This window comes from Benincasa hispida, unplaced genomic scaffold, assembly GCF_027475165.1.
Source record: "Benincasa hispida cultivar pf3 unplaced genomic scaffold, pf3_genome.v1.1 HicScf868, whole genome shotgun sequence".
NCBI classification, from domain to species: Eukaryota; Viridiplantae; Streptophyta; class Magnoliopsida; order Cucurbitales; family Cucurbitaceae; genus Benincasa; species Benincasa hispida.
This window is the reverse complement of record NW_028327007.1, coordinates 3401-16000: the sequence shown is the minus strand read 5'-3', so window position 1 is coordinate 16000 and position 12600 is coordinate 3401. Positions and strand designations below refer to the sequence as shown.

At 36.3% G+C, this 12600-nt stretch overlaps 2 protein-coding genes across 2 annotated transcripts; one reads left to right on the top strand and one right to left on the bottom strand.

Moving 5' to 3' along the window:
- The first annotated feature begins 3829 nt into the window (after positions 1-3829).
- Positions 3830-7104, top strand: LOC150029854 (ATP-dependent zinc metalloprotease FTSH 11, chloroplastic/mitochondrial-like). Its single transcript, XM_090310315.1, has 10 exons — positions 3830-3927; positions 4428-4485; positions 4644-4769; positions 4847-4927; positions 5336-5465; positions 5556-5704; positions 5827-6108; positions 6219-6308; positions 6394-6447; positions 6591-7104. Coding segments are annotated over exons 1-10 (1128 nt in total). The 5' UTR covers positions 3830-3925; the 3' UTR covers positions 6747-7104.
- Positions 7105-8522: 1418 nt separating this feature from the next.
- LOC150029853 (abscisic acid receptor PYL8-like) lies at positions 8523-11596 on the bottom strand. Its single transcript, XM_090310316.1, has 4 exons — positions 11481-11596; positions 11017-11298; positions 9948-10163; positions 8523-9207 (listed from the first exon to the last, which is right to left on the bottom strand). Exons 2-4 carry the CDS (start codon positions 11167-11169, stop codon positions 8989-8991), a joined length of 588 nt encoding a protein of 195 aa, XP_090166442.1. The 5' UTR covers positions 11170-11298; positions 11481-11596; the 3' UTR covers positions 8523-8988.
- Positions 11597-12600: the final 1004 nt, after the last annotated feature.

The window sequence follows — 12600 nt, the reverse complement described above, 5'->3', positions numbered from 1 at the left end:
GCCATTTGATTAAAGGTTCAATAAAATCTTCGAGTATTTTCTTCAAGACTGATTCACACCAGAAGTGAAAAAATAGATGGTCCATGGTTTCCATATTATTTAATTGGTTGAAGCAAACGTGAGAAGTAGAGGGTTCTTTTTCTGCCTTATGGCTCGAGTTGAAGTTGTGGACGAAGACTCTTCAACACAGAGATAGATGGATGACCCAAACAACAATACTCTTCAAAGGGATATGACACGCTTGAGCATGTGATGGCCGTAGGTGTTTGTGGTTCAAAGATGTAAAGACCTCCAAATTCACGCCCTTTACCAATAGTCTGTTTCGTCGTAAGATCCTGAAATAAGCAATAACCAGGAAAAAAGGAGACACAACAATGAAGATCACGAGTGGGTTTATTGATTGAAATCAAATTAAACGAGAAATGTGGTAAATTTAAAACTGATGACAAAGAAATTGATTCAGTAAGATGGACGGTTCTTGATCCTAGAATAGGAGTGGAGGTTCCATCAGCTATAGCGACATTAGGTGAAGAGGTAGATGTACAAAGGTTAGAGAATAAATTGGGGTTACCTGTCATATGGTCTGTAATGTCAGAGTCAATGACCCATTTTGACGTGGAGGAAAGAAGGCATTTAGAAATGTTACCTGTCTCTGCGATGGCCGTAATGGGAGTAGAAGATGATGCCCCCAATGACTCTTGATACTGCTGAAATTTAGCAAACTCCTCTGCAGAAATCGTAATTGTCAAAATTATCAGGAGTAGAGGCGACATGTACAGAGGGTGATGGCATCCTCTGACCCTTATTCAGCAATCTTCTGCATTCACGTTTCGTATGGTCAGGTTTATAACAATAATAGCAAACAACACCTCCTGGATTTGATATTTGGTTATTGGGATGACCTTTGGAGCTATTTGATTCAGCCCCCTTATTCCCTCTATAATCATTTGTGTGCCCAATCAAAGCACTACTAGAATCAGATGATGTAACTGCTTGTGTCTTCTCAGTACGAAATATTCAAGTGTAAGCTTCTTCCAACGATGAAATATTTGAACTTGACAACACTTGATCTTTGGCCATCTCATATTTAGGTGCAAGACCTACCAAAAAACTCATGATAAACAACTTTTCACGTTGAGCCATTAGAACTTTTGGATCCTGATTGACATCATGGCATTGAATTCCGTGCATGTATTTTTAACCTCCATAAAGTAGTTTGTAAGAGATTTTTTTCCTTGATCAGGTTGATATAGAGTCTTACAAACATCAAACACTCTATTAATATTCTCTTTCCCTGAATAAAGGAAATCCAGATATTCCAATAGTTCCTTGACTGATTCACAGTGATTTACTAGTTCAACAATTTCACGGTCAATAGAATTCTTGATTTGTAGAAGCATCCTTGAATCGTCCCGCCACCAAATCTTCTTATTAGCATCAATCAATGGCTCTTCTGTGATGTGATCATCCATCTCCATGCTCCTAATAAAGTGGCGAACATTTGATCTCCATGAATAGTAGTTGGATCCATTCAACTTGTGTTCAGTTACTTTTGACACCATAGGAATAATCTCAGACATGACTACTGGTTTCTTATTAGCCATTACCTCAAAAAATAGACACCGGACAGCAGAGAATCAAACCCTAATTTACCGAAGAGATGTCTTTACAAGCAGTTAGTATTTCTATATATCCCAAACAAACACACCACCAAGAAAAGTCAACAACACTGAAGAAACCCATGGAAGACAAACCAAAATCAATGGCGCACGACGCGGACGGACGGCAAGTTGGAATAATCGGCGCATAAGCCCCACGCGCTGGTCAGACGGGATCCGGACTTTGGGGTTTTGTAGATCGGCGGCTGGGCTCCTCGATGGACTGGGCGGTGTCAAAAAAATAGCCCTTTTTTTTTTTTCCCAGCAGCGGCGGTGGCTAACGACGGCGAACGGACCAAAGACGGCAATTGTGAGCAAAAGTGTAAACTCACCTCTCCACAAAACTCTAAACGTATCACAAACGGGTTCTAAATTCTCAAACCCTAAGGTTCACAAAACCCTAAGTTTATTTAGAGAGCTCTAATACCATGTAGAACTCTTAGGTTTGAGAAAGAATCAGAATGCTCTATTCATTCACCAAAGATATAAATATATACAAGTGTACAAAGCATAGAAAAGGAAAATATCACAAAATATTTACAAGAATGAAAAACCCTAACTATAGAATTATAACATGCCTTATGGCTCGAGTTTTTAGGTTTTATGATAGAAGGACTTAGTAGGATTTACGAGGGTTATTGTGAAGCTTTGATAGTGGAAAAAACAGATTAAGAGGAAAAGCTTCTTAAGCTGCCCAACTGTGATTTTAATTTTTTTTTTTTAAACCAGAAACAGAAGTTTTCATTTAATAAATGAAAAGAAATAATTGCTCAAGCCTCAAAGGATACAAACTCCACGAGGGAGAGACAATTACAACGGAAATAAAAAAGCAATCCAAATAATACTGTATCAAAAGATGAAAAATCAACAAGATAGAAGAAGAGCACTAAGATGAAGTTGAAAGTGCATTAAGATGAAGTTGAAACGATATGGACTCAAACCATTCAGCCCAAAGAAAATAATTTTCTTCAAAAATAATTTTGTTCCTTTCCAACCACAAATCCGATAACAGAACTTCGACCGTACGAATGCATTATTAATGTGGATTTTTCCATTCACGGACCAACATAAAGCTGATGAATCCTCAAGATAGGGAGATGAAAACTATGATTAAAAGCATCTACATCCCAGTTTAGTGTATAAGTTTGTTGAGTTACAAAATATAAATAAGAGAAGCTCTTGTATACTAGGTTATGAAAAGGCCCTCCAGTTTTTTATAAGGTCACTCAGGCTCTACTTCGTGTAAGGCAATAAAAAATATGCACCAACCTAAGTGCTAAATCCCCAATATTTTCTTCTTGTAATATTTAGATTCTTCGCCCCTTTTTTATTTTTATTTTTTATAGACAAACTTTTATTGAGAAAAAAAAAGAAAGATTACGAGGGCGTACAAAGAACCAAGTCCACAAAAGCGAGACCAACTAAAGGAAAGGGCTCCATTCAAGCAAAATGGTGCCTATAGAATAGTTATAAAAACACTTTGAAATTCAAAACCCAAAGTGAAACATGAAATCTAATAGGTTAAATTGAAGATTTGATCCCTATGGTTTGGTGAAAGTTAGGTCCCTATGGTTTATAATTATAATTTAGTCCCCATGGTTTGATAAAACCCTCATTTGTCCTCTATTTATGAGAGTTTTATCAAATCACAGGAACTATTTACGAGAGTTTTATTAAATTATAGGGACTAAATTATAACTTTCTCTAAACTATAGAGACCAATTTTGTAATTTAACCAAGAGAACAAGGGACCAAACATCACTAGGATCCCTTTCCAACCCTCCAAACACTCTATTGTTCCTTTCACCCAAAAGATTCTATATAACAACACACACCCCAACAAACCACAAGAAACAATCCTACTCATATTCTTCTGTAACAACCTTATGTTTTCATGGTTTAAGTCATTCTTTACTTAAACCGGATTCTACGTTCTACGTGGAATAGGTATTAAGAAGATGACTGCAAATCTATTGATGTATGGAGATTTACTTGCCATGTATAATTCCAAACCTACTGCATATATATATATATGTGTGTATATATATGTGCGTGTATATATATATATTTTCATTTCTTTGGTTGTTTCATAATATGATGGTGTCAATTTTATCTCAGAAATTTTTAAGACATGATTTTTTTAATTGTTCAATCTGAAATGTCTAATTGTTTTTCTATGATGACTTGATATAATTGTTGTCCTGAAGGCTATTGCTGGTGAAGCTGGTGTACCATTTTTCTATAAAGCAGGATCTGAGTTTGAAGAAATGTAAGCCTCCTTTTTGTGCATATTGGTGATCTTGCATTAGGATACATTCCTTTTTCCTCTCCAGAGACATGAATTTAATGTTAATGATATCATGCAATTATAATCCTACTCAAGTAAAGGAAATCAATGAGTATTTGCCTCATAATGATAAACAACAAATTAACGGCAAGGTTAAAAATATTATTCTTGTGAAGTTGTCTTCAAAAAAGTATTTAAAAGCTTAATTAAATCAAATGAGTAAAGAATTTCACACAAAAGTATAACTAAGTTTGTCGTGTGAATGCATACATGTGTTGACTTAGATATGATACATCTCTACGGATGTTGATAGGGTATGAAAAGGATAAGAATTATATACCATGAAGGGCTTTAGTGTCGATGTTGTTTCATTTTCACGTCTTTAGTGTAGAGCAGGGACTATCAGCTTTAGGATTGTGGGACTTTCTGAGTTTTACTTCAACATTAGTGATGCTGACTCGCATTGTGTTTTCAATTGGCAGGTTTGTTGGTGTTGGTGCTCGGCGTGTAAGATCATTATTTCAAGCAGCCAAGAAAAAGGTTTGTTTCCCTTTAGTCTGCATCTGGATAACTTTAGTCGCTCGAAGGGGCATGGAAACTTTTAAAAACGAAAAAAAGGGTCTACCCTATAGACAAATTTATATCATGAGAGCGTCAAAGTCCTATTATAGTATTCATCTTTTCCCTATCCTCCACAGGCTCCTTGCATCATTTTTATCGACGAAATAGATGCTGTCGGGTCCACAAGGAAACAGTGGGAAGGCCACACAAAGAAAACATTGCATCAACTGCTTGTTGAAATGGACGGCTTTGAGCAAAACGAGGTACATCATAATTATTGGCTGCATACGTGAGATTTCTTATCTATTGAGGAGTTCGATTTAATTTCATTTTTCTGTAGGGCATCATATTGATGGCTGCTACAAACTTGCCAGATATTCTTGATCCAGCCTTGACAAGGCCCGGTAGATTTGACAGGCATGTAAGTTCCTTTGAAGCTGTGTAAGTTTTTTCTTCTTCTTTTCTTAGGAAAGATGCTGTGTGAACAATAGGTGTGAAGAATATTGTTATGAATTGTGAAGTATGAATGATATAGTTAGTGCACTCGTGTTGTAATGAGTTATTGTCTATTTATTCCTGCTACAGATATTATATCAGAGTGACAAAGTCTAAATCATTTCTCGTTTAGAGATGGTCAATTCAATCTCGGTTTCTATTTGGGAAAAGTTATAGTGCTCTTGGATGATCCTTGAATCATTTTGTTCATTAATGGAAGGATCTTAAGCCAATATTTGGATTTAATCCATTATAACTGTTCTTTATACTGTTCTATAGTTACAGTCTCCTTGAGTACTTAAAAACTAACCATCCAACCAACATTCATTTGTAGATTGTTGTCCCAAACCCCGATGTACGGGGCCGCCAAGAGATTCTAGAGCTCTACTTACAAGACAAACCATTGGATGATGATGTAGATGTTAAAGCAATCGCTCGGGGCACACCAGGATTTAATGGGGCAGGTAAATTTTCGACTCTTCAGATACCTTAACTATCACTACTTAATCTTATGATTTTAGATATTTATCAATCAACGCTTGTTTTCTTGTCAGATCTTGCAAATTTGGTTAACATTGCAGCCATTAAAGCTGCCGTTGATGGTGCCGAGAAGTTAAACTCTTCGCAGCTGGAGTTCGCAAAAGATAGAATAGTGATGGGTACTGAGAGGAAAACAATGTTTTTATCAGAAGAGTCAAAGAAGGTATTAATTTCTGAAGAAATTGGCTTCTTTGTGATTAATGCTTTTAGCTATTTTGATTATTACCTACGTTTTAGCATCGGCATCAAGTTTCTAAATATTGTATGGATGCTTGCTTATGTAAGCTCACTGCATATCACGAGAGTGGTCATGCAATTGTTGCATTTAACACTGAGGGTGCACACCCGATTCATAAGGCAACGATCATGCCTCGTGGATCTGCTCTAGGAATGGTCACACAACTTCCTTCAAGCGACGAGACATCTATTAGCAAGAAGCAACTATTAGCACGACTCGACGTTTGTATGGGTGGAAGAGTTGCCGAGGAGATCATATTTGGGCAGGACCATATCACTACAGGAGCGAGTAGTGATCTTAACACAGCTACGGAGCTTGCCCAATATATGGTACTTCACTACATTAGATTGTGTTTTTAGTTTCTTTCATTTTTCTAAATATTGATCGATCATATGATGGGCATTGCTTTGCTTTCTCATTCTCAATGCTGTTCTTGAAGGTATCGAGTTGTGGGATGAGTGATGCAATTGGACCCGTTCATATCAAAGAACGTCCGAGTTCAGAACTGCAATCCCGAATCGATGCAGAAGTATGTTATTGACACATTCAGCACTTTGAATGACCTGTCCAAGCTAATTCCTTGCAAACCTTAAAGTATCTAATTTTTTGTGCAGGTGGTTAAACTCCTTAGAGATGCATATGATCGCGTGAAAGCCCTCTTGAAAAAGGTTAGTTTTACGTTTTGATTCCTTCTCCACCGCGTTTCCCATTTCTAAAAATCGAAACCAGTTCTTAGGAACTAAATCAGAGAACAACGATCTCACATCATTCATTTCAAGTTCGATTGTAACGTTTGATGTTTTCATTTCAGCACGAGAAGGCATTACATGCATTGTCAAATGCTCTTTTAGAATACGAGACACTCAGTGCAGAAGAAATAAAGAGGATTCTACTTCCTTATCGAGAAGGACAGTTGCCAGACCAACAAATAGAAGTAGAACAACAAGGGGACCTTGTGTTGGCTTGAATCAGGCTCCATTGTTATCTCTGTAAAGTACCTGAAACAACCGTGAAAGAAAAGGTGACATTTCATATTTATTCTGAATATATAATGGTGGGTTATAGACAGTAAGTGTAGGATCCTAGCATCTTCTTTCAGGCAAGATTGTGTATTATGCCACTTTCCACAAGTGGGGTGAATTTTGGAACACAACAATCAGTCCCTTTACACTATTTTTTTCAGGAATTATTCATAATTATGCCCATGGAAGAACGCATTTGTAATACTATGACACTTTTTTTCTTTCCCCTTTTTGACAGTACATGTAATTTTTTATGTTAAATGTTACTGTTGGTGTATAAAAAAAAACTATTCTTCTTGGACATTGATTTTGCTATCAGATATCTAATTAGACAGAAGGTCCTTTATTGAATCTTTTCGCTACTCTGAACTTGAATGTAGATAGATTGATTAACATTAAGATAAGTGTTTAAATTAACTTCTTTTTTCCTCTCACAATTGTGTCTAAAGATATTATGAGAGTGATCCTAGCTGCTCAATTTGGGGAATTTCAAGCCGAGCTTCACTCACTATTCCGTAAGAGACAAAAAAACAGTGGCTCATCTCTTGAATCAGGAAGGAAATCGGAACAAATCTTTAATCTGTGAGCTCCTGCTATTCCTTCCCCTTGATGCTTCGGTTATTTTAAGTATCCCCTCCCCTTAGAGGGAGGAGAGCTAGGAATGAGGTTATATGGGTGTATGATAAACCAGGCAAATTCTCTGTTAAAAGCGCCTATCATTTGAGTATGAATCTTATGGTGGTTGATGGCCGATGGGGTTTTTTTCCTCTAACTCCAATTCTAGATCCTTTTGGACGGCTCTGTGGGACCTTAATACAAGACTCAAGATCAAGTGTATCTTATTGGTGTATGATCAGCGATTCCCTATGGCTAGTAACTTAATATCAAAAGATATTATTCTCATAGAAAATAAAAAATCTAAAGACGTTTCTTTCTTCATTTATTCGTGTGCCGTGAATCTGATCATGACGTGTTCTTAGATTCATCCCCAAGAATTACTGTCAAGCAGGCCAGTCGGCTTAGAGATAGAGAGAGAGCTAGAGAGAGGTTACACTCACAGTTTGCAGGAATGGACCTGGCGTCAAAGCATCTCCCTTCTCAATTGTAATTTGAAAATGGGCTGCAATGACAACATAAAGGTAGATTCAGGACCCCCAGAAACCTGACATCCTTTGTCATAGTGAAGGAAAAGGCTTCACTGATGTCATAGGATCCATAGTGCTGCACCTGCATGAATAGGTTCAGGTGAACTGAATTTGGTTTGGTGTGTGTGTGTGTGTGAGAGAGAGAGAGAGAGAGCATTTTATGCACCTTGGACCCATAAAAATTAAGACACGAACAGTTCAATCCATCAGCCTGATATTTTGCATGAATCCAAACCGCAGCAATTTGTCCACTCTCACCAGATACTTGAATAATTCCAATACAGTTTGCTTAACTTCTTAAAATTTGAACCTCAGATATTTTCATTGCCATCAAACTTTATATGTATGCACGAGTTGCTGACACTGATGTCCACCCTAATCGAATATCAGTATGTACAGTACAAGTAACACAGAAATGCAACAAAACTGAGATCATGAAGATGGGGACATTGGCAGATAGATGGGTAATAAGAGAAGTCAGTAATGCATGTATGTCAGCTCAGATGGAGCTTTTTGATGTCAAACAATCAGAGATACCTTGTGATGAAACGGCAGAGAAACCTAAAACACAGGACGCCACCAAGAAATAATATTACATTTACCTCAAGTAATCATAGCATCTTATCAGACATCGACTAACTGTAGTTTGTCAAACTGAAACAGAGAGGACGCCAATATACAGAAACCATTCATTGTTATCACAGATATATACATCAATAAGCATACACCTCCATGGACAAAACCCTGTAAATTAGATGAAGGAATTTAGACTTCCCTCTCTCTCTTCCTCTCTCTAAATAACTAAATTCTTAAGAGTTTCTCAAACCTTACAAGAACCCTTTGTACTCCCCAGTTACTAGATATGACTTGCTGAACTAAAATAAAAAGGAAGACAATATCAACCGATAAAAAAGAGTATGCTAATTTGTGTATAATATACCCTCCTGCCAGTCCATCTCCAAAGCCTCCAAAGATATGAGAGCCTTGGAGGCTTCATTCATGGCAAGCCCTTGCATACATCACATGTTACCAATCCCATTTTTTAGATCCTATCAAGAGGCTCAGTGCGATCTTGCACTGCAAGTCGCTCTGAAACATCAGCAAGTGACTTGAGATTGCATTTAATCAAGGCTTCCACAAAGTAGCAAGTCTCATCCTTCGTGTTTCCTTCAGGCACATCCACCACAAACGATTCAATTACCAAAGTCCCTGGTCTTCCATCGATGATTTCTGGATGCAGGGAAATGATTGAAGAGTAATTCTGAAAGAAAGTTGCCGATAATTTAGAATTATTACTGATTTAGACACTTGTTCAAAAATGGAGCGTGAAATGAAGCATCTAACTAGGTATCCCAAAACGAGAAAGTGAGAACTATACATCTTCAATAGCTATTACAGTGCCCATTAAAATATTGTCGTAGAAACAAAGCAGAATTTCCAGTTTAATTCATCAATCAAAAAGTTAACATCATGATAAAGCTTTGATCGATGTTAAATCCTTAGTCAGACAGTCACATGATACTCATCATAAGATGTTCATTTTTCTCTATTCCAAAGCACATGCCGCAAAAGCAAATAGTTGAAATTACATGGATGATAAAAGTTCAAGCCAACTTGAGTTTACAAATCCAATGCATTATCTGTGGGCACAAATGACTACCAAAAGCTCATTTTGAAACAAAATCATGGCAAAACTCTATAAAATGATCATTACAGGCAAGTCCAAATATTTTCAATAAAAACTGTTCTCAACGGTTTCTCCTTTTGAACATGTACAAACTTTGGATCAATTTAGGTTTCAAACTTTCAAGGATGAATATCAGCATAAAAAGCTCGGAAAATTATGAATATTACAGATAATTCTCATGCATACTTTCTATGAAAACACACAGGACAACTATTTTCACCTTAAACAATTAAAAACTGTACACGTCCATCCAAAATCAGGACCATGCAGTTCTCAAATAAAATACTACAGACAAAATACATTAAGACGTATACCTTTAGTCTGTGATCTCCGCCAACAATCCTCATGCTAAGTATGTGCCGGTCATCATCAAGGAGTTCCAATCTCTCTGTACTCGTTGTGGCAGGAAGCCCCGATTTCACATCAACTTCTCTGAGAGTCCCGATTTCAAGGTTTCCCTTCAAAACACATCTGCTAACAAAAGGTTTGTATCTTTGTGGTTGATCAAACCTCCTTACCAGAGACCATACCTGGAGATGAAAATTTCCAATTCAGAAAACAATTCAGTACACAATGAAGGCAAGAATCCAAAAACCCAAATTATGACAATAAACCAATATACCCGTAATAATTATTACAAATTTGTACATCTATTGTTCAATAAGATCAAAAGACCCATAATGGTTCACTTTCCAAGTTTGAATAATTCCATAAGACCTCCATATGAACTCAGCTATAGAACAAATGAAAACATAAAGCAACATAGTTCACTAGTTCCTAGTGATACAATGTCTAGTGATACAATGTATTTACACTTTTTACTTGAAGTTGGTACAGTAGGACTATACCTTCCACTTTCTTTGCAAAAACTACCTGCAGAAAACAAACTCCAAAATTCACGAAAAGAACCTCTTGGTAGCAGCTGACTCATTTAGAATTGCTACTATACTCTGCTTCTGTATTCTTCAAAGCTGTTTCTTAAATCACCCCGAGAAGACAATGTCTCCTTCCCAGAAAATATCCAAGGGATTGAACTCACCCACAAAAGGTAAGGAAGGAACCGTGGTGATGATTAAGTTATAATGCATGGACATTCAGATTTCCATATAAACATAAAAGGATGCAGAGACCAATAGAAACAATTAAGCCAATAAAATAAGATATAAATTATCATGATACGTAAAGCACTTATTGATGCCAAACCGATCAGTCAGATCCTCTAAATTTGGAACCTCTTAGACCATTAATGTTAAGAAGTAAATTAAGATTTCGAAAGCACAAATTACGCACAAAAAACCCAAAAAAAAAAAAAAAAAAAAAAAAGACAGGCATCTTTAGCAACAGAAATTTAAAATGGACGGAGAGAGAGGGAAGATGATTTACAAGAGGAACAGGAGCTTTAATGCGTTTAACTAGCCGAGAGGTGCACTGATTCTCAGCAGGCTCGTTCCTGTGGTACCTCCGTATAAGCTCCCATTCCGCGTCACTGAATCCTCCTACATTCCCATTCCCATTCACAGTGTTGTTTCCATTCATTTTCGCAACTGATTCTCCTTCTCCACACAACAAAATCAAACTCCACCGCTAAATCAAACCAGTTTTTCTCCTTCCTCCCTCGTCGTTAGTTAAACAAAACAAAAGAAACCGAAAAATTCAACTCTCTCTCTGTATAACCAAAAAAAAAAAGGTCAAATCATCACATCAACCTATACAATCCAAGTCCTCGCTCAATCGCCGGCAACCGGAAGATCCAATCGCCGGCATAAAAGGCTTAATAAACAGAAAAACTCCGTCAGAAACACAACCGTGATTTGGTTTCACTGGAGAAACGGCCACCGGAGACTCACCGCCATAGACGACCGATCGAACTTTGCCTCAAAGCTTTTTCTTCTTCTTCTCTTCCTTCGTCTCCTCTTTACCGCTTCATATAAATTTCTCTCTTAATTAATTGATTAATTTAATTAACTATGCTTTTTTTCCTGTATTAAAATATTAATAATCTCTTGTTAATGACAACAAATTTTCGATCCCGAAACTACCCCTACTTTTTTCGTATAATTACGTCCTATGCCCATTCCTTTTATTACCGACTTTTCTCGTCGTTATCTTTAACCGTTGGGTAAAAATAGAAAGTTGAATTTTATTTTTAACTGAGAAAAGAAAAAGAAAATGCCTACGTTTTCTTGTCGGCGGTTATTTGTATTTGAAACCGTTGCACTAACGGTGCCGTTTGCTACCGTTAAAGGCAGTTGATATTTTTGTTTAAGTGAGATATTTATCGGTCAGTTCTGATTAAGGAATTAATAATCACCTAATTTTTTAAATAAAAAAATTCTTCTCCCTTCCAATTTTTGCAAAATTGATTTGTTTGGTCAACTTTTGTCTCATCTAAAAATCTAACTATACTTTATAAACCAAAAAATAAGTTTCCAAGGCTAGTGTTTTATTGATAATTCATATTTTTTTTCAATCTTAAGATCTTAGTCAACCTTTTGAATAGTTCGAGCTGTTTGAAAGATATTTAATTTATATTGAAATGCCTGTTAAATGATATAATACTTCGAATGATTAAGTACAGCGTCTCACTGACACTAGGATTTAGAGAAGTGCACTATATAAATTCTCAAACCCTTGAGGTACTATTATTCTGTATTGTATAATATTCTCTCTAATAAAATTTTTATTTCTCTACTCCATTGACATAGCTAACACAATGTTATTGTCGATTTCGTAACATTTTAGTATATATATATAACATATTTTTAAAATTATGGTTAGGATTTTAGATAGGAAAATAAATAGATTTCTACACATATAGCCTAACACAATTGTCTACACTTATATATATATACACTTATATATATTTATCTGAATAGCCTAACGGGCTATTATTTTACACAAAATTCTCGCCCAATTATATATATAATGTTGGGATTGGTCTCCTAATTCTTTTGGAGTCTCGTAGTT

Bases quoted from the DNA above. Each gene is read 5' to 3' on its own strand.
- LOC150029854 (XM_090310315.1), top strand. The intron at 5,466-5,555 runs GTAAATTTTCGA...TTTTCTTGTCAG, and splicing joins ACCAGGATTTAATGGGGCAG to ATCTTGCAAATTTGGTTAAC. The intron at 6,309-6,393 runs GTATGTTATTGA...TTTTTTGTGCAG, and splicing joins AATCCCGAATCGATGCAGAA to GTGGTTAAACTCCTTAGAGA.
- LOC150029853 (XM_090310316.1), bottom strand. From the start codon at position 11,169: ATGAATGGAAACAACACTGTGAATGGGAATGGGAATGTAGGAGGATTC. The intron at 10,164-11,016 runs GTAAATCATCTT...TTTCATCTCCAG, and splicing joins TTAAAGCTCCTGTTCCTCTT to GTATGGTCTCTGGTAAGGAG. The intron at 9,208-9,947 runs GTATACGTCTTA...ACTTTCTTTCAG, and splicing joins GCGGAGATCACAGACTAAAG to AATTACTCTTCAATCATTTC.